The 22,011-nt window shown below is 54.5% G+C and overlaps 1 protein-coding gene across 1 annotated transcript in view; it reads right to left on the bottom strand.

The window, feature by feature from the left end:
* Grm4 (glutamate metabotropic receptor 4) overlaps positions 1-22,011 on the bottom strand; it is an 84,482-nt gene that overhangs the window by 3,898 nt on the left and 58,573 nt on the right. Inside the window, exons 6-10 of the mRNA XM_021186115.3 lie at positions 20,390-20,530; positions 8,857-9,057; positions 8,495-8,631; positions 4,761-5,696; positions 1,605-1,851 (exon numbers count right to left, since the gene is read on the bottom strand). Of these exons, the coding sequence (XP_021041774.1) occupies positions 1,605-1,851; positions 4,761-5,696; positions 8,495-8,631; positions 8,857-9,057; positions 20,390-20,530 (1,662 nt within the window). The remainder of the gene's footprint in view (positions 1-1,604; positions 1,852-4,760; positions 5,697-8,494; positions 8,632-8,856; positions 9,058-20,389; positions 20,531-22,011) is intronic.

Below are 22,011 nucleotides of genomic sequence, written 5' to 3'. Positions count from 1 at the left end.
TACAGCAATTTGCGAGACAGCTCGAGGCACTAGGCTAACGGTCACCGCTTGTCGCCCTGTGATTCTGCACCAATCGGCCAGCAATCAGCGTTCTAAATTATTTATTCTGTTGTTTGTTTAAAGATACGTGGCCTGAACTTGACAGGGTGAAAAATGTCCCTGTTCCACGGGAGTGACACCTCCCCATTCCTCCCTCTCCCTCCCACTCCCCTGCTGGGCTATTCCTAGAATTGATCACCATGGAGCCCTGTCACTGAGAGAGACAGGGGACAAAGGGAGCTGCCACCTCTGGCTCTGGCTGCAGGGGATTCTGGGCCCACACTTGAAGGCATGAGGTTGAGGACCTGGCTCCCCTCTAAAACTACACTTCTTTTTCTGACCTTGTGATCAGCCTGAACAGGACAGAGGGACAACGTCCGTGGGGCCATCAAACTCTGCAAAGCTCCTCACCCTGAGGCCCCAGCTGGCTGATGAGTGTAATTGAGATTTTAATAACCCTCCTGAGTTATAGCGTGGGTGTATCCTACTCTCGACAGACAGCATGTATGTGCATGTGTGTGCACATGTGTGCATGCATGTGCATGTGTGGATACCCATCAATTTGTGTGTGGAGCTGTGTACAGAGCTGCTCCTGCACCAGTGTACAGGGGCCTTGGAGGAACTGGGCTGGAATGGACACGTGGCCGTAGGAAGGGGCAAGGGGTCCTGGTGCTCAAGCCAGAAATATAGATACAGCTACCCTGATGTTCCCTGACATTCAAGTGAAAATGGAAGCCAGAGGGGATGTCCTGTAAGGACCCTCTGCCTCTATCCATCCTAAAGTGGTACAGGATGGGGTCACATGGTTTTCCAGGAGAAGGAACAAGAACAGTGATGTAAATTGTGTGGGAAGCTGTTGTCATAAGGTTAGGACATGTCAGAAATCAGATATAACACCCCACATAGAGGATGGGCACCCCAGAGACAGGGAGACCATAGCACAGAGAAAGTCACCATGTTGAGGTCAGCCATACAATAGCAGGAAGGGACCTCACTTCCATTGGATCTCAAATGGGGATCCAGCCCAGGTCGAGCCTGTGTCTGCTGCCACCAACTGGCTCTGTATGCCAGTTCTGCAGAGCAGAGACCTCTGTTGAGGCCCCGGACAAGGTCTGGGGAAACTGCTATCCCATGGGGACATCAGCCAATGTCCCAGCCTACTTTATCCTCACCCACCTGTCCCAGGATGGCTATGTCCTAGGGTCCCCATCTTTCAGCCCCGTTAGAGACAAAGCCATAGGTCCCTCCTTGCTGACTCCAGGAACTGGGCCTCTGCAGCAGCCCCTTCCCCCAGAAGAACTGTTAGACATAGGCCGGAGCAGGGATATGATGGCGTCTCGGCACCCTGCGGGAACCAGGTCAGCAGCACAGAAGGATGTGGTCACGTCCAAGGGCTCTGAAGTTCTCTCCCAGCCACCAGGAAGGGCCTAACCTGCAACCTACCATCTCCTACCAGACAGCAGGTAGTAATGAGGCCTTCAGCGGACTAGGCAAAGTCGTGGAGCGGGGCGGGGCCGGGCAGGGCAGGGCCTGGGAGACAATGGAAAACGCGGCCATACACTCACCTGGGGCCTCCAGGTTCTCACACAGCTCTGACTTGGCTTCCCCATTAGGCCTGAAGTTGCCCTTCTGTGTGAACTTGTTGGACATGGTGGCGGCGGTGACAACGGCTTTGAGGCTGCGCTTGCGCTTGGGCACGTTCTGCTCCGGGTGGAAGAGGATGATGTAGACTTTGGGCATGTAGAGCATCCCCAGGGACACTGAAGCGCTCAGACTCACAGAGACCGTCAATGTGGTTGTCTGGATGTACAGCTGTGGGTGGCCGCAGGGAGGGGTCAGAGCCAGCTCTGCCTTCACGCCCCTCAGCGCCGCCCCATTCTGCCAAGACTCCACCCACCTGGCCCTGGCCCTGCCCTGCTCCAGCCCCACCCCCTTTGTTCAGCTGATTCTCATCCTAAAAGGCCCTGATCTGTCCAGCACACACAGCTGGTACAGACCCATTCTACACCTGATGGCTTTGAGCAGGAAGAAATCAGAATTCCTGATGCTCACATCCTAGCATGTGAACTCAGGCAGGTCAATCCTTGTGCCTGTTTCCTTATGTACAAAACAGGCCTGAAAAAGGCTGAGCCTACCTCACAGAGCTGTGGCAAGGGCAGAGTCAACAGTGTCAGGTGTACAGGAAACACTATCTGTGTGTGGTGGTGTCATGGAACACCCCCTACATCCAACCTGGAGAAATGTCTCCAGCATAGTTCTCGAGGACCAGAGCTGACCTTCATAGGTGCAATCCCTGCCTGAGGCTGCTGTGAGCGACCTGAGTCCCCACTGGTGCCTTGGAATAGCTCCCAGCAGCCCCTCATCCAGTGAATCCCCCCCATGTGCTCCCCATATAGAACAGGCCCCGACTGGGGACCCACGACACCCGGTGGAAGACGACTGTGGCACCAACGCTGTCAAAGCTCATTTCATGCTCGCTGGCCAGCACTAACGGTGACAGATGCTTAGCAAAATGGGAGCCCATTAATCTGGGTGTCGGATAATCCATTCTTCAATGGCGGAAGCCCTCCAAACAGAGCCCAGCAGTTGCCACCGCCCTGCCTAGGTTCCCTCCCACCTCCTTCTTTGTGACAGATGATCCAGGCCTCAGCTGCCCCTCTTAGCTCAGCTGGGGCTCCAGGTGCTGACATGGAGGAGACAGGAAATGCCCCAAGTCTAGGTTCCTGCCCTAGAGTGTGGCTGATACTGTCCTGACTCTCTCTGCAGTGTGGGGCACACTTCTGTGCTTCTTTCTGAAGAAACATGGGTCCTAAAAAAGTAGAGGCTGTCTACCCTGGCCTGTGTAAGATGCTGGGCCTGCTCCCCTCTTTGAGGCTTACAGCCCCCACTATTTAGAATGGGCAACATTTCGGACTCTCTATGATGTGTGCACAGGAGCCCTGTGTGTGACTTTGCCCCGGGTTGTAAGTGGCACCCAACGCTGAGCACAGTCACTGTTTCCGGATTTCCCTTTTTCAGGCCAGGAGCTTTTCTGAAGACACAGAAGGGTTAAGGGCAGCTCAGACTGGAGTTAAAGTTGTTGAAGATCTGCTCTGAAACTCTCCAGCGTCCCTAGCCACCTCAGGGTACGAGAGTGGTCGCCCACCTGGAGCCCAGCACCTTCCGGTGTCCCCTGTGTACAGGTATATGTGGCTCCCAGAAGTGGTGGCTAGTGACTCCTTCTAGAGAAGCCAGTCTAGAGGTCCTCTATTACTCAGGTGGTACCCGAGGCAAAGTAAGTGGGGGGAGGCCTTGGGATAGTCTAAGTGAGGGCCAGCCTGCAATGTGACTTCACTGCCTTGGGGCCAGCCTGCCACTATCCTGTTCTTTGATAGACCAGACCAGCCAGCAGTGCAGCTTCTGTGTAGAGTCCTCACAGTCACCACTGCCTAGCGATGAATAGGGTTTGACAGGGGACAAAGCACAGAGCAACAGTTGTATGTGTGGACCATTGTCCCCTGTCTCTGCGCCAGGGCAGTGAGAAGCACAGGGGATCTGAGTCCCCCCCCCACACACACACACACTTTGGCTTTCACTCAGGCAGGGACTGTGGTGCTTAGACTCTGTACAAACCCAGAAACCTCCTCTATCCTGGCTGACTCTACAGCCACAATCTGCACAAGGCTGGCTGAGCAGTGACCTCACACAAAAGAGAATTACCTCATTAGATGGCTCACAGGACTACCTCACAGCTGTTAAGCCCTGAGAATCCCAGTTAAGGCAGGAGAGCCACCACTGGCTCACCAGAACAGCCCAGAATGCCTCACACAACACCCAGGGGAGCCATGCACTCCTGCTAACACCTGACCTCACACACACATCTGATTGACATCCTGTCCCTACAGCTGGGTGCATATGAATATACACAGATTCATTCAGACAACTGCATGGCCACCCATATGTACCCACCGGCACCTGAACCCCTGTGTGTACACACACACTCCTCCTTGCAGACAGCTGTGAATCCCTCAGTACACCGGTCCCTCATGTCCACTTTCCCTGTGTGCCTCACACATAGTTCATCTACCGCTGACCATGCCTGTGTGCAAAAGGCCCTGCTTACATCTGTGCACACCACACACACACACACACACACACACACACACACACAATTTATATACACGCGTTCTCTCTCTAACGAGGCTAGTGTCCCAAGTGACTCAAAACTCAACCTCTCCTCTCTGACTCCATTTGGAGGATGGGAGAGGGCTAGCTCTGGGTAGCATGGCCACACATTGATGAGGGCAGCCTGTTACAGAGCTTGGATGTGCCCCTTAACCCTCTCAGGATTCTGAAGGGGCTGTCTCCAAGCGGGGATACACCCTAGCATCTCCATCCGAATCCCAAGGAGAGCCTCTTGCAGGGCAGGAATCCAGGATGGGAGGCCCTTGGCTGTCATCTTGTGGCCTAGCAGCTACAGACCCAGACGCTTGACCCCCAGGTGAGGCCAAAAGCAATTTCTCAAGCTGCCAGCTTCCTGGGGGTGTGGGGTCATATACCCCAAGGGCACCCAGTAGAGGAGTGGGGCTTCTGCAAGGGAGAGATACAGAGCAAGGCGAGGGGGGGGATTAGGGGGAGGAGAGATTTCCAACTGGGAGAAAAAACCAAGCGAGGTTTAAAGAAAGCAGCTCCAGGCTCCTGGGCTCTCAGTCCCCACACAGCCATGTTCCCTGACCACCCACCTTGTCAGCCGACTGCGAGGTGCCAAAAAAGATGGGGATGAAGGCCAGCCAGACGATGCAGGTGGTGTACATGGTGAAGCCTATGGGTTTGGCCTCATTGAAGGTCTCAGGCACGCCTCGAGTCTTGATGGCATACACAGTACACGTGACCATCAGCAGCATGCTGTAGCCCAGGAGGCAGATGAGCGACAGGTCCGAGATGTCACACTTGAGGACGCCCCGGGCGAAGCGGGGGTCAAGTGTCCGCTGGTCCTGGAAGTCCACCACTGAGTGGGAGGGGTCCACCACGAACCACACGCAGATGCCAAGCAACTGCAGCGAGATGAGGACGAAGGTGATGGCCAGCTGCGAGGCAGGGCTGATGAACCTCGGGGCGCTGACCGACCGCTTGCCCTGCTCAAAGATGCGGTAGATGCGGTTGGTCTTGGTCAGCAGGGCCGCGTAGCTGATGCTCATGCCAAGCCCCAGGAAGATGCGGCGGAGTGAACAGGTCCCCAGGTCAGGCTCTGCGATCATGAGGAAGGTGGTGGCATAGCAGAGAAAGATGCCCGCCAGCAGGACGTAGCTCAGCTCCCGGCCCGAGGCCTTGACGATCGGAGTGTCGTTGTAGCGCACGAAAGTGACCACCACAAACAGTGTGGCGGCGATGCCCACCACAGCCAGGAAGAGGGGCAGCACAGCCCAGGGTGAGTCCCACTCCAACTTGACAATGGGTATGGGCTGGCAGCTCGTGCGGTTCTCCGTGGGCCGCATGTCGTAGGGGCAGGTCTTACAGGTGTAGCGGTCCACTTGGTACTGGTACCCCGTGCAGGGCTCACAGTGCCAGCAGCAAGCCATGCCCTTCACCGTCTTCTTCCGCTCACCTGGCTGGCAGGGCAGGCTGCAGATGGAGCGTGGCAGCTGCTGGCCACTCCCTGGCCACTGCATCCGCTCTATCTGCCAATGACAGGACCACAGAGCTGGCCTCAGGACATGCTGGAAGCATCCAGACCTTCTCTCTGGCTCCACACCTGAATAGGCTGGATGTTGGCCAAAAGCCCAGCTACCTGGACCTCACCAGAGCTGACTGACTGAGAGTTAAAATCAGACAACTTACCGTGTGACCCGGACACCAGTGATCTGGGAGAGTTTCAAACTCATCACTCATCTGGAGAAACTGAGTCTCAAGAGCATAGTGGTGACTCCTCGAGTCACCCATGTGGAGCAAAGACACAGGAGTCCTGACTTCCAAACCCCCAAGGCTGGAGACTGTGTTGCCAGGAGCGAGTTAGAATTGCCCGTTTCAATCTGCCTAGCCCCTGCCTGCGTGAACAAGCCCCTCCAGTGTGACTCTCGTGCACTGGTGGAGACAAACTGCCTCACAGCTCAGCCCCCACCACAGCTTCTACCCAGCAACTCCGGAGTCCTGCTCTGCTGAAAGCCAGGAACAAAGATTTAATCAGAAGACACTTAATGAGCGCCTGGGGGTTAGCATTCCTTTACATCTGGCTCAAAATGAGAGTGCTGCTCCAGGGCTCTGAAGATGCAGTTGGTGGAAGCAATGCCAGCCGGGGAGTATCGTCACACTCTGCCGAATTCCTCACAACATTATGGGAATGAACCCAGTGGCCCAGAGAGCTACAGGTGCTGGACCAGCGAGCCTGGTTAACCCGGGGAGCCCTGGTCAAAGGGAGTGCGCTAAGGGTCACAAGGCAGTCAGTATGTTCTCAAAGCAGCAAGCCTGGCCTAATGAGAGAGAGAGAGAGAGAGAGAGAGAGAGAGAGAGAGAGAGAGAGAGCATGTGTGTGTGTGTGTCTCTGTGTGTCTGTGTGCCTGTGTGTGTCTCTGTGTGTGTGTTTGTGTCTCTGTATGTATGTCTCCGTATGTCTATGCCTGTATATATCTGTGCCTCTGTGTGTGCCTGTGTGTGTGCCTATGTGTGTCTGTGTCTATGTGCATCTGTGTGTCTCTATATGTTTCTGTGTGTGTGTGTGTGTCTGCCTGTGTATATGTGTGTGTATGTATGTATGTATGTGTGTGTCTGTTTGTCTCTGTGTCTCTGTGTTGTGTCTGCCTATGTGTCTGTTTTTTGTGTACCTATGTGTGTGTCTGTGTGACTCTGTCTCTGTGTATCTGTGTCTGTGTCTTTCTGTATATGTATGTGTGTGTCTGTATGTCTGGGTGTGTGTTTGTTTCTGTGTCTCTGGGTTGTGTCTGCCTATGTGTCTGTCTTTGTGTGTCTGTGTGTGTATGTCTGTCTGTCTATGTGCCTGTGTATCTGTTTGTTTATGTATCTGTGTGTCTCTGTCTATGTGTCTGTGTGTGTGTGTGTGTCTGCCTGCATGCTTGCCTGTCTATCTGTCTGTATTTGTCTATGTGTCTGTGTGTCCATGTGTTGGTCCATGTGTTTCCCAAGTGCCCTCTCCTGCAGGAATGTGAGTGGCTGGTTGAGGCTGTCCACAGAACTCCTGAGCTGAGCAGGGCAGAGTGGAGACGAAGCCTAATGGAGAGGCTGTCTTGGGCTCTGTATATTATAGGATGTGTGACCCTAGCAGCCAGCAGCAGCAGTGGCTGTGTAGTGGTCCTGCAGGAAGATGGTGGATATTCGGGAAAACCATGGTCCCCCATGAAGATAGTGAAGTCCTAGGGTCACCACTATGGCTAGGGGGCTTGAGAAAACACCTAGCCCATGGAACCAACCTCTGTTCTCCGTGTGTCCCAAGGTGGCCCGGATGAAGCTACCTTGTCTCTTGTTACCACCCGTGGCTCCCACAGGGAATACTGTAGACTCACTGGGACAGCTTCCTTTGCCCTCAGGTAGCCTGGTACCCCGAGTCCTCTCCCTCAGCTCCCGGATGCCTACATGCAGTAGCTCCTTGGGCAACCTAAAGCCATCCATCCAGGGAGCAAACTGGAAGACCCAGCCCTCACCTCACCATTGTGACTTAGTCCCTTTCCTCACAGATCAGAGGGCGTACTGATCTGGGTTGGACCAAGCTGGGTGTGGGAGCAGACAGACTGGCAGGGAGGGAAGAGTGAACCTTCAGAACTATACACACACCTGCCCAGCCTTCAGGCCCAGCATCCATGAAAGAGAAACAGGACAATGTCCGCCTCACAGAGCTACCAGCCTTTCAGCAAGACACACGGTTAGAACTGCAGCAGTACAAAGGGGCGCACATGTGCATATGCCACTGTGAATGAGCCTCTGTTTCCTGCACAGAACACACCCTGATCTGGTCTCCCCCTTCTCCCCAGCATCTGGAAAACCTTGTTACAAGATCAGAATCTGTCCCTCCAAGCTGTGTGACCTCAGGAGAATCCCTCTCTAGGAATCGTGTCCTGAGACATTTACGACACTGAGAAGGCTCTGGGATCCAGAATAAGGGGTTCCCTGCAGGGTGGGGCTGTTGGAGCTCCTTGCCTGGAGAGGGTGCCTGAAAGAGAACAGATGTCTCCCCTTCGTTCTTGCAAAGCAGAGACCAAGCCCCCAACAACTCTGTGTGTGCTTTCAACAATAACAAAATGTTTCACTGTGTGGGGTACCACCCCAAGAGCAAGAAGGACAGCCATGGCATCTCTTGGGTAAGGCGGAAGGGCATGACCAGGAACACCTGGGAAAATGTCTGCCTTCTCTAGTGAAGCCTGAGCAGCCAAAGACTCGCTCTCAGGTGGCTTGGCATCAGCCAGTGCCCCGCAGCCCAGCCGGGTGTCTGCACTCTGTCCCCATGTCCCTTCCCTGCCCTCATGCTTACTCTGAGATGCAAGTGGTCTGTCCATGAGCCAATGACCTTGTACTCAGCCGAGCCGTTGCGTAGTTGGTACTGGTAGATGTCATAACGCCCTGGCGCGTCTCCGTTCTCGTTGAAGGTCACCGGGTTCCCGGCGATGCCTGCATGGGAGGGCGTCACTGAGACTTTATCCAGACACAGGGACGTTAATGACTGAAGACAGAGGTGTCTCTGGGGAGATTCCTGCACGGAACATCCAAGGAGAGCACTCTTCCCACCCCGAGAGCCCAGACCTTATACCCTGCAACTGCATAGCCCAGGCTACCCCAGACATTTATACATAGCCCAGGCTACCCCAGGGTTAGTGTCCTGTTCCATGCCCCCACCTGAGAAGTTGACATTCCTGATGTACTTAAGCAGCTGGGTGCCATCCACAGGGTCCATGCGAGGGCAGAGTCCTACGCGGCCGGGACACAGGTCACGATGCATGGCGTGCAGTGCGTGGCCCATGGCGTACACGGCGTCAATCACGAACTGCACCTTCCCCTCCTGTTCGTAGGTCGAGTCCTGCCCGATGCGCTCTCGGTCTGTGAGAGAACACCACGCTGGGTACCCATAAGGCCCTCTGAGATCAGTAGTGCAGTGTGGGCCTGAGCCTACCCCACCTAGGCACAGCCAGGCCTCCTGGTTTGAACCCTGATGTGTTTATGGAGAGGGTAACCCCAGAACATAAACGGGAGAGTCCTTGGCCCTCCACTCTCCACTCCACAAGGCTCAGGAGCAGCCAGGACAAGCCCCTTGGTCCCGCCACTGTCAGCCAGCAGAGACCTAATGAACATCCTGAGGACTGTAGCACCTGCCAGCCCTCTCTCCGGTGACCTGCAGTCACCGAGGACACAGCTGCCCCCCATAGGCTTGGGGACAGCCACGACAGGCATTGTGTCTCTCCCGAGGGTCGTGGTGTCCCGAAAGCAGCTCACCCTGGGCTAACACTCCAGAATGTAACACCCTCTTCCTAGGAAACAGATAAAGGAGACCCAGAGAAGCTAGCCTCCCGAGGCCCTCGGTGGCTTTTAGTCCGTTGACACCAGACATCAGAGTCATGCCTGCTCGTGACTCTGCCCGTAACTCCTCACCCATACAGTCCACCTGGTCTCTGTATGTGACCTCCCTGTCACCTTAGGGCTGTCCTTCACAACATGGCTTCTGTCCTTGGCTGAGTCTCTCTGAGACAGAGTGTTAAGAAAGGCATCCCAAATGAACCGAGGTGGACTCAAATCTTGGTTGGTCGAATGCTTACACATTCCAGGAAAGGCTTCTTACGACCCTTACCTGGATGGCCACCCTGTTCAGCAGCCCTGTGCAAGCCCCTGGGCTTCCAGAGGTCTGGGTGCCCTCATCTGACAGGGGTCCAGCAACCCTGCTCCAATGGTTGTGAGATTGTGGGGCAGGAAGAGATACAGGTTGGTGGCCAACCAGTGTCATCTAGGTACAGGTGGCCAGAATGGGGGCTTTTGAAGTGGCAGCAGCAACCCCTGGACTGAGACATCCAGGAAGTCTCCCTAGAGATGGCAGCTCTTGGCCTGGGTCCTACATGATAGTGATGATTTTTAAAACTGTGTCTTCCAATATCTGCTGAGCTCCTATAGGCTAGGTGCTGTGCTGAGCCCTGTATGGGCTGGGCTTTGCAGGATCAGCTCATTGAATTCTTTATTACTTTTTTTAAAATATTATTTATTTTAATTGATGCATATGAGTGCTTTTGTCTACATGTGTGTACCACACCCTGGATGTCTACATGTGTGTACCACACCCTGGATGCACCAGTGGGGCTGAGAAGGGATCACACCCCCTGGAGTTAAACATGGCTGTGAGCCGCCATGTGGGAGCTAGGAACTGACCTGGGATCTCTGAAAAAGCGATAGCTCCTGAGTTACATTGGTTTATTAAGTGTGTGAGCTCCTGTGTCCAGTCCACAGGCTGGGGTCGGAGGACACTTGGAAGAGTCAGGTCTCAGGCTGGAGAGATGGCTCAGCGGGTAAGTGCACTGACTGCTCTTCCAGAGGTCCTGAGTTCAAATCCCAGCAACCAATGGTGGCTCACAACTACCTGTAATGAGATCTGATGCCCTTTTCTGGTGTGTCTGAAGACAACTATAGTGTACTTAGATATAATAATAAATATTTTTTTTTAATAAAAAGAGAGTCAGGTCTCCGTTTCTACCATGTGGGTCTCTGGACATCGGTGAATCCTTACCTCGCTTACATTACCAACCAGTTCCTTTGCAGAGATGGAGAGACTACGGCACTGAAATGCCGGGCAACGAGCAGGGTCCTAGCGGGAGCTAGATGCGGACATCCTAACCCCAGGCTGTCCTCAGTGCTGAGCATGGGAAGGAAGCAGGGAGGAGATCTGGGAAGAGGGTCCAGGGCCCAGAGGTGGCCGGGGAAGGAGAGAAAATGGGTGAAGCCTTCAAGAAGCCCAGGGTGCTTGCAAGCCACAGCCACTGCCTTGCCACAAAGCAGAAAGGGCACTGGCTGTGTCTCAGCCATATTCCCAGATCCCTGCCCAAGGGCAGAAGCCATACTGTGAAGGACAGTCCTAAGGTAAGATCACATACAAAGACCAGTGGGGTGGGTTAGCACTCAGCCCCTGCTCCCTGGGAACTCAGGACGTCATGTCCATCCTCCTGCCCCGGGCACCTCAGAAACAGACCTGAGGTAGGGAGAGCTCAGCGCCCTCTCTAGTGTGTGCCCCGCCATCCAACCCCTTCACACCAGGAAAGACAGTCACAGACCCCTGGACCTGGGAGGCAGGGCTGACATCTGACAGCTGTGGTACTTGTCACTCGGGGTTGGCCTAGTCACTGTTGGCCAGGACTAGTGCTGGCTCACCCAGAGTAGGTATTCATTGGTTGAAAGTAGACATAGGAGATGTCAAACAGCAATGTCCCAGGACTGGGCTGTTGGTTACCTCCCTCAACCACCTTGTCACAAATACGAAAGCGGAGGCCAGGAGAGAGGTACTCCAGCTACACAGATATGGTGTGGCCTCTGGATGGCAGGGCAAGTATCCCACCCTCCAGAGCAAGCCTGCACCTCTCCCTCCACACTTGGCCTGTGCCACCTCTGAGCCTCCCTGTCTGGTTTCCTAACAGCTCTGTCAGTTCTAGGTCAAGGCACAAACAGCTGGAGCAGCAGAACACAGATCTCCCAGTTCACCCATCCTGTCTTCTTATCAAAATCTCCACCATGGGGCGGGGCAGGGAGCTGAGAGCCAAGGAGGAGAGAAGTCAGAAGAGGGGGCTGGGCTCGATTCCCAAATAGCCTGTCCTAGATATCCCAGCCGAGTTTCCACTGGGGTCAAAGGTCACTGGGGAAAGAGATGCTAAGGACAAAGGCAAGCTCTCCAGAAGCTACCTCAGCGGGAAAGCCTGTCTCTACTAGAGCGTCTGTGGAAGGGATCTAGTTGCAGAGCCATGCCCAACCCCCCTGATCTCTAGCTAGCAAATCACAGGGCTGGCCACTGGCTCCTCAATATGCTAGCCCAGATGCCACAGATGCCACAGAGCAAAACCCCTTACCAAGAGTGAGCCAGACTGTGAGTGAGCCTTCTATGTCTTTATCTTCTATCTCCCCCCTTCTCTCTTTCCCCTCCCTTCCCAGCCTGGGACTCCAGGCCTGTACCCCCAGAAGGCAATGGTGACAGGCCAAAGCACCCTTCAATAGGTGCTGATCCGAACTGCTCTTGCTCCAGGGGTCTCCATACTGTTCTTTCTCCCTGCCCCAGGCCAAGACAACATTAGAGACTCCCTGTCTGCAGGTCCAAAACAGGGAGGTGGCCAGAGGGGGATGTGAGGGGGTCAGTGTCCCTTTCCCAGGTGAGTGGAACCCCAGGCCCAGCAGCAGCCTCGCAGCTCTGGGAGGAGGTGAGGCCCACGTGCTTGCAAGAAGCTGCAGCAGGAGGAGATAGATTCCAGACACATGGTGCGGTGACAGCAGCAACAGTTTGAAGATGTCCTAATTGTGTCCCGGGGCACCGCGAGGCAGAGATGCATTTGGCTCAGCCACGGGTGACAGGCAGCTGGGAACAGAGGGAGGATTTTCTCCCTCAAAGCCCTGAGCGGTAGTTACTGCAGAGACTGCAGCCTTTGTCGCCAGGTTGTAAATTGTGATCGGAATGAGTTTTCAAGGTTGAAATAATCAGAGTCCGAAGCTCTCTCCACTCCCCCGCGTGCCCCACCCTGCCACCTGAATTCCACTCCTGGAGACGCCTTCAGGATTGAGCCAGTCCCCTTGCCAGCCCAGACATGCAGATTCTCACATACACACACACACACACACACACACAAATACAGACAATTATATCAATACACATACAGTACACATACCACTACAAGACAGCAGCATATATGTGGGCTGTCCAACATCCCTGTATCCTGGGCTGACCCATCCCACGAAGGGGATGCTGACAAGACTCACTTCCACGTCCCCCTCAGTCCTCCCAGGTAGACCAGGCCTCACACCTGACTCCATACCTGTTATCCATGTCTGTTTGGTTAGTTGGGGGTTTTGGGGTTGTTTGAGGGGAATAGGGTCTCACTCTATAGCCCAAGTCAGCCTCAGAAACTAGAGTGGTCATCCTGCCTCTGCCTCCCAAGTTCTACAAGCACAGATGTGTTCCACCACAGCAGGCAGGTGCAGTGTTTGCGTAGAGAAGGGTTTTGGGAGAGGGTGGGGAAGAACTGGAACAGGCAAGAGTGGGAGAAGAGAGCACAAAGTTGCGGCAGCAGAATGCAAAAGTGTGGGGCCTGTCTCCCTGGAGACCTCCCGGACACCCCAGGCGCAGGCCTGCCTAAGCTAGCTGAGTTCAGTGGTTATTGCTCCCCAAGTCATCCCATTGCGAGGCCACTCCCTCCCAGGGGCTCCCCCTCACTTCCTGGCAGGGCTCTCCCCAACCATGCTCACTCCTGATGCTCAGCTGTCTGTGCTGAGCCCTCCCTGGGATCCTAGACTGAGCTCCTGCCCAGCCCCCCCCACCCGCCCACTCCTCCTCCACCCTGCCCCTCCCAGATGAGGTAAGTTCAGCCATTGGACTTCAGGCTCCATCCTTGGCTTCTTGTCAACTGCCTGGCCCCTGCACAACCCCTGCTCGCCACTGACATGCCTCTGGCCCAGGCCCTGTCCCTGTCCCTGTCTTCCTGGGTCACAGCCATCTCTGCCATCCATTCAGCAGCTCCTTCCCAGACAGCAGACAGAGGGGACAGCTGGAGCACCGGTTGGGTCCCACCACCCTCCTTGTCCAGGTTTTGCTAGTCACCAAGTGACCCAGGCTACCTCTCTCCACCTCTCTAGCCTTATCCCCCTCCTCTTGCCCGACTTTAGCACTGTGGGAGTAGAGTCTCTTTTTTTTTTTTTTTTTTTTTTTTTTGGTTTTTCGAGACAGGGTTTCTCTGTGTAGCCCTGGCTGTCCTGGAACTCACTTTGTAGACCAGGCTGGCCTCGAACTCAGAAATCCGCCTGCCTCTGCCTCCCGAGTGCTGGGATTAAAGGCGTGCGTCACCACGCCCGGCTCGGGAGGAGAGTCTCATGACTTCCTAGCACGGGTCGGGCTTGAGCGCACCTCAGGACCTTTGCACACACTGCCCCCTCCCTGGCATGGGCTCTCCCAGCTCTCTCTCCACATAGTGTTCCCTCTCCCTCCTCAGGTGCGTGCCTGAGTGTCACTGGAAGTCTCAGGAACACCTCAGTTAAGTGTGCAACCTGCCTTGGCTCCTAGAACTCCTTACTTCCCTCCAAAGCGCCCCCTCCCCACCCCCCACCCCCATCCCCCGCACCAGAATGGGTTCCCTTCTCTCTGGAGCTGTCAGGCTGCCAGAGAACTCTGAGACAGGTCTGCTCCCAGTGGAAGTAGCACAGGCTTGGCACACACTCAGCCTCTCCCTCCCTCCCCCTCCCCCTCTCCCTGTCTCTTCTCTTTCCCACCCAGCATGTGTGTGTGTATGTGTGTCTTGTGTATGTATGTGTGTGTGTGCGCATGCATGTGTCTTTATATGTCCATGAGTGTGTGAGAGTATGCATGTGTATATGAGTGTGTGCATATGCGTGTATGTGTGTCTGAGTATGTGTACCTGCATGTCTGTTTTGTGTGTATATGTGTCTGTATTTGTGAGTGTGTGTGTATGTTTGTGTGTGTCTGTGTGTGAGTCTGTGTTTGTGTGTTTGTGTGTGTGTCTGTGTTTGTGTGTTTGTCTGTGTCTGTGTATGTCTGTGTGTGAGTATGAATGTATGTGTGTTTGTGTGTGAGTGTTTGTGTCTATGTGTGTGTCTATATATCTGTGTGTAGGCCCGAGATTACCTTCAGATGTCATTCCTCAGGGAGCCATCCACACTGGGATTTGTAATCTTTGTTTCTGTTTTGAGATGGGGTCTCCTGCTGGCCTGGATTCACTGAGTAGGCTGGGCTGACTGGTCACTAAGCACAGGATCTGCCTGTCTCCACCTCCCTAGACCTGGGATTACACACATGCATCTGGCTTGTTTAAATGGATTCTAGATCAAACTCAGTTCCTCCTGCTAGCAAGGCATGCACTTTACTGACTAAGCTATCTCCCAACCTCACATTTAGCCTCTAAATAAAGCCATGAGTTTCCGATAGAAAAACCAAGAAGCCGGGCGTGGTGGCGCATGCCTTTAATCCCAGCACTTGGGAGGCAGAGGCAGGTGGATTTCTGAGTTCGGGGCCAGCCTGGTCTACAAAGTGAGTTCCAGGACAGCCAGGACTACACAGAGAAACCCTGCCTCGGAAAAAAAAAAAAAAAAGAAAAAAAAAAAAGAAAAGAAAAAAGAAAAACCAAGAAAAGGGTTTGGAGTAAGGACCCAGCATCCCCTGACTACCAAACACCTCAAAATACTGTCCTTCTCCCCTTTCCCAGAAGGAAGGCTTCCTTGGTCCCTCTTTGGAGGAGTTGGTAGAAAGATCCCACAAGAAGGCTGAGGAAACCTGGGGACAGGACACCTCTAGAGCCCTGGGTCCAAATCCTAGCTCTGTCAGCTACTACCTGTATGACCTTAAGGAGGTCCTTAACCTCACTCAGCCTCAGTTCCTCATCTATAAAATGGGTTACCATAAAGATGAAATGCAAAATCCCAGGTCAGATCTTGATAAAACACGAATGAATACAGTTTAAACTAGCTGTTGGGAGAGCTGTGACCATTCTAACTGCAGCCAGCACGGTGGGTAATAAGCCCTCCCTACACAGCCCCAGTCAGCCCATCCTGCCCTCCCTCTCCGGACTTCCAGCCCCTGGGAGCAGCCAACAGTAAATTTTTCCTATCTCCTCATAAACCGAGCCTTCCTCCGCTCAGCCATCACCTGGCTGGCAGCGCTGTCAAAAAGACGGATGCCACATCTGCTTTGTTTATGACTTTAATTCCCAAGCCTGCTCAGCGCACTCATGGGGAGGGGCTGGGCGCGCAGGAGGCAGGTGGCAGGCATTGCCCTCCTGGGCCTGACAGCCACAGAGCTGCCCCTCTCTGTGACCCTTCTTACTCAGTGTGAGCAGCCCACAGGCCAACAGCAAAGCAGCTCCCATCGTCCAGGGGAGGCTGTGAGGGAGGGCCGTTCCCGTCCCGGGGCTCTGGAGGCTGAGCAGGGTGGCAGGGTGCCAGTTACAAATGAGGACCCGCTCAAGGTCACACTGGCAAGTGTTGGCAGCATGATGCACACCCGGGTCTACAAGTTCCCGCAGCTGTGTCGGGAAAATACCAGACCACATGGCTGCCTGCCTTACCTGCATCCTCACATAGCCCTGTCCCCGTCCCTGCATGCCAGCCCTTTCTGCACAGCCTTGAGTGACGGTGACACTGAGACCTCTGAGTGTCCCCCACCATGACCCCCACTACTTTGACAGACACCCAGAGAATGAGGGCTGCTTCTCTCTGCTCTCCAAAGTACCCAGGACTGAGATCCACAGTCCCCAGGGAGGTCTTCTTGCCACTGACTCTTCTGCATTTTATCCCAAACAAAGCTGTGCGCACGCACACACATACACACACACACACACACACACACACACACACCGCCCCAGGCCCTAAGCATCTTCCAGAAGTTTTTTCCCATCACCCATGCTGGCCAGGACAGGAGGGACATAAACTGGACACAGCAAGAGTGGTCCATGCTCCCCATGAGATCAGGGGCAGGGCAGGCAGGGCCAGACAGGCAGAGGCTACCGTGGGGTCCCACTTCCAGGCGCAGAGCAGTGCTGCTGAGGGACAGTGTTAGAATCCAGGCTCCAGGGCAGCGGGGACACAACTCCTGCCTCCATTCTGGCTGCCTGTGCTAGATAAAGATGAAAGAGGCCCTGGGGTTCAAGGAAGGAAAAAGAAGAGGGAGATGTGGGGGGAAGACAGGGCACCTGCTTCAGCTGCAAGGCCATGCTACTCAGAGGCAAGCTGCATCCCGCCGACTTTAGCACTGTGATGCTTGAGAGTGACCTCAGTTTTCTCTTCTGCAAAATGGGTGCTAGCCCTGAAACAGTCTAGACCACCCACCCTTGGGATGGCATAACCCTTCTCTCCATCTTTTACAGCAGACAAATCAATACCAAGAGACTCAGCCTATTTGATTATTTAAATCCCAAATACTTTCCACACCCACAGCCCCGTCAGCACCCGGCACCTTCACCCCGGCTCCATTGCTCATGCTTCGTTCTCAGGAGGGGGTGGGCAGGGTCTTTCATGAGGTGCTGCCCCTCCATGCCACCCTGCCCATCTGCTTGTGCCTAAGCCAATGACTGTCACCCTCTCCCCACAACCAACCCCCCCCCCTTAGCTACAAAGTCCCAGGTGCCTGCACAGAACAACTCCCTCAGGACTCTTAGCAACCCGAGTGTGCTAGTTACTGTAGTTCCAGAAGTAAGGAGCCTGATGCAGGAGGATGGCTGCAAGTGTGAGTCCAGCCTGGGCTACAGAGTGAGACTTGTAGCCTCAAACAAAGAAAGAAAGAAATTACAAGCCAGACCTGGTGGTGCATCCTAGCACTTGAGAGATGGAGGCAGGAGGGTCGGGAGTTCAAGGCCACCCTCCACTACATCAAGACTCTAAGACCAACCCAAGCTATAAGGCCCCTGTATATAAGATAAAAGCTTTTGTGGTAGGCTGCCAGACTGCCCTGGTAGAGCCAGTTTGAGAACTCGTGGGCTTCCCCAGTTAATTCCCTGTGGTCTAAACCTCAGATTCAATACCCCGCCCCAAGTTCCCATTAAAGTCACCAAGGGAGATTTAAAAGGCCAAGCCCACCCATGATGGGGACCCTAAGCATTCCCCAGGGGGCTCTAATGCACAGCCAGGCTGGAACACTTCCGCTTCTCAGTTCAGAACGTGACTTTATGAGTGACCTCATTTCCTCCTGCAGATCCCGGGACAGCTCACATTGGTCCAACCTCTCAGAAGGGCAAGCAAAGGCCAGAGGGTCACAGAGCTGGCCCGGGCACCCCACGAGGACCTCTGGCTGCCTGCTCCAACACACAGCTGGTTCTGGGAATTCCACCTTCAATTGCCTCAGAGCCTCTATCCAGCCTGAAGCCAGAGTCTGAGCTGAGCCTGTGACAGGAGGTGACTCCAGAAAGCTCTAGTCCTCTAGTCCTCACCTAGACACTGGAGCAGGATGCCCCAACTGTCCCTTTCACCCCACTTCCAGTCTCACCCACCCACCCTGGGAACCAACTCTGGTAAGCTGTGACCAGGGTGTTCAGACAATGTGTTACCCCCACAGGGACACAGGGAGAGGGCAGGAGTGGACAGGAGACATGATGGGCCTGCCCGTGAGGGCTCAGCCTCCATTACTAGGCATGTCTGTACTTCTTTGTATGTGTGTGTGCACGTGTTTTCAGGGAGGTACACACATGCACGTGTGTGTGCAGAGGTCACAAGACAACCTCTGTGTCATTCCATAGATGCCTTTTACCTTTTGTTTGCAACAGGATTTCTCACTGGCCTGGAACTCGGTAGTGGGCTGGGCCAGCCATGCAGTAAGCCCAAGTAAGTCCCTGGGATAACAACTGCAAGCCATGCCTGGCTTTTCCTTTTCTTTAGACTCACTTATGGTTTTGTTTTATGTGTATAAGCGATCTGCCTGCCTGTGTGTATGTATGTGCACCATGGACATCAGTCCTTGTGGAAGCCAGAAGAGGACATCAGATGCCCCGAAACTGGAGTTACAGATAATTGTGAGCTACTCTGGGGGTGCTTGGAACTGACCTTGAATCCTCGGCCAGAACAACAAAGATGCTCCTTCTTAACCGCTGATCCATCTCCCCAGCTCTGAATGCCTGCACCACAGGCCTGCCCTGCTTGCACGGCTACTGTGATCCTTGCTGCAGGTGCTGTGCAGCCTTTGAGATGGTTCCTAGCCTCTCTCAATCTCCATGGCCTCTTTTACACTTAAAATTGTAAGTGCTGCTAGAGTGGGAGGGTGAAACCTAACATGGAGAAGGATGAAAATGGGCTCACGCAGGACACGTGAGCCTCCACGTGAGACCCACCCCACAGCCCAGCTCGGGCCCACCCTCATGCACACACACAGATACACACACTGTCCCTTGGCACACTCGCACACATATTCTGCAGCCCAGACACCAAGAACTTGACTGTGAGCTTGGCTGTGACCCAGGAGGATACCACTGGCCAGTGTCGGCTTGTCCATGAGCTGTGGTCACCAGGGGGTGGCGCACTCCTCACTCACCCAGACCCCCGTTCTCCTACTTCATCTGGCTACCTCTTGCCCTACCCTAGAGAACCTCAATCCACCAAAGATTCCTTGTGGCAGGTCTCCAGCCCCGCTCTGCCCAAGCAGCCCAGGCTACTCCAGAGGACACAGGAAACACAGGACAGAATCTTCCCCAAGTACAGATTAAGCAAGTGCCAGGCTGCAACCTCCGGGGACCTGAAGCTCAGGCCTTAGCCCCTGGCACCTGTGGGGAAAAAAAGACCCCCTTCTCAGACCTCCCCCAACCTGGCTCCTCCGTGGGGGAACTCAGTTTTCCCCACAGCACACCCCAGTGGCTGGGGAGGGCTGCTGCCCCGGCACGCCCCACTCCTGTTCAAATGGGTTCTGTTTCTAGCACACATCTCCCTCTGACACATCCCATGATTTATTTATCTTGTTTATCATCTGTCTTTCCATTAGAATAAAAACTCCGTGAGGATTCAGACTCTTTTGTTCTTTATCCTCCACCAGAACAGGCCCAGGCAATCTGAGCCAGCCCAGTGCCTGCTGGGGGACCGAGGAAGCCCCTGATGGGTCAGAGGTATGATATTCAGTCCGGATTGGGCACCATCCATGCAGGGTCAGTCTAACACGGTGACTCCCAAGGCAAGTCAGAACTGGACAGCTCCTCTGGTGAGATACCTGAGCCGGTTCCTCACCCAGCTCTGCTCTCCAGAGGGAACACAGTGCTCCCTCCCACTCTGTCCTCCCAGGGCCACTGAGGGCTGCACCCCACGCTAGCTATAGCCCTGTCCCTTCAGCCCTACAGACTCCACTCTCAGACAAGTCCATTGCATGTCCACAAATGTGAGGGGTAGTTTCTGAATACCGGTTCTTAAGCCTCTCTGGCTAGGCTCTTGGTTCTTCCGGAGTTGGCCTGAGAACTGGGCTAGCTGTGGCCAGAACTGGTGGGAGTTCAGGGGCCTAACACCTGACCCTACTGCCAGTAGGCAATGCCCCTGCCCCTAAAGTCCCACCTCCTGCAGGCTCTGCTTCCCATGGGTCCCCACCCCTACAGCCCCACCTCCTGCAGGTTGTGCCTCCATGGTCCCCACCCTCTTAGTCCTACCTTCTGCAGGTCCCACCTCCCAGACCCCACATTCCGCAAGCAAGCACCGCCTTCCACAGGCCCCACCACAGGCGCATGCTCACTGGTGCACTTCTTGATGTGGCTTCCCTTCTTGAGCGCGTGGCGGCTCAACTTGCAATGGAAGTTGTCCTCCCAGAACTCAGCAAACCAGATGTTGCGCCTGTTGTTGTCAAGCGTGCGGCTGGAGAAGTATCGATCAAACCCTGGCAGGAAGTGAGGATGTCAGAGCCTGTCCTCCCCACACGCACCCAATCATGGAGAGAACAGGGACCAGGAAGGGAAGGGGCAGCCTCTGACCTGGGGCCCAGGCAGTTAAAAAACAAAAACAAAACAAACAAACAACAACAACAACAACAAAAAACAGAACGTGGTGTCATTTTATGCCATGCAAAACAAAAAGAGCTGGGGTTAGGTCCCAGGGGAGCACAAAAATGTAGGGTCACAGCCTACTTGGCATAGACACCCTCTTGGATCAGGGGTCAGAATGGCAAGAGTCTTAGAGCAAACCGCAGGGCTGGGGTCTATCTTGCTCCCTTAGCATAGAGCATCTCCACTGCAGGCAAATACCACCTGCTCCTCCGTACTCTGCCCAGCTCCCTCACCCAGGCAACCCTGCCTCAGGGCTGGCACTAACGGGATAGTGCCCTCTCCCCTGCCCAGACACCGTCTGAAGCTCACCTCACAGTGCGCCCAGATGGAGCTAGGGAGCTAAGCTATAGGAAACAGTGGCGTAGCAGAGGAGATGAAGCCTGGCCTATGGAGAAACTGGGTAGGTAACTTTGTTGCGGGGACTATTATGGGATGCCAAATAGCACCCCGGGTCTCCCCGAAACGGACTCCAAGAACTTCACTTTCTTACTACAACCAATCATCTCTCTAGAGGAGAACCAGTAGCCAGGTACGATGGCCACACCTTTAATTCCAGCACTAGGGAGGCAGAGGCAGGTGGATCTCTGTGAATTCAAGACCAACCTAGTCTAAATAAGGAGTTCCGGGACAGCCAGGGCTACTTAATGAGACCCTGTCTCAAAAAGCAAAAGAAAAAACAAAACAGAACCAGTATCCTTCAAACTCCCGAAGTGTCCCAGAGAGAAAGGGTACTTAAGTCTTAAGTTCAAATCCCAGCTGTGCCCATGATATAGGATGGGCGACACAGTGGAGTATGGCAGGGAAGCCAAAAATGAGGAGCCTGGCTGGCAGGGGCCGCACCACACCGCACCACACTGGTCAGCCAGCCACTAGGGTCGTTTTTGAGCTCCTCCCGGCTCAGTGTGGCTGAGGTGCTATGGAATTTTCCACTGCCTATGCTGGCTGGGTATCAAGGTGAAGAGAGGACACTGCACGTGACCTTCGGCAAGTGATGGGAAGTAGGAATGAGGGCTGACTCCTGAGTTCCTTTCCCCGGCAGCCTGTCAACTCAATGACTGCTGTGTTCTACTCAGTTTTAGAACACAGTAACAAGAAGGCCCCAGGAGCTGGCTCCCCTCCGTGAGACTGTGAGTCCCACCAGGTCAGGCCATTCTGGGGACACTGACAACAGGCCGCAACCCCTGCAAGGCCCTCACTGTTGGCTCTGAGCTGGCCACACTCAAACATGCGGCCCTGCTGGCCTCTCTCTGCAGCCTCTGAGGGCTTTCTCCAGGGCAAGGAAAGGTCCCAGATAGGAGAAGGGTGGGGTCGGACC

This window comes from Mus caroli, unplaced genomic scaffold, assembly GCF_978045245.1.
Source record: "Mus caroli unplaced genomic scaffold, Mus_caroli_1 scaffold_18, whole genome shotgun sequence".
Lineage (NCBI taxonomy): Eukaryota > Metazoa > Chordata > Mammalia > Rodentia > Muridae > Mus > Mus caroli.
Note: the sequence above shows the minus strand (reverse complement) of the source record. Positions and strands in the feature narration are given on the sequence as shown.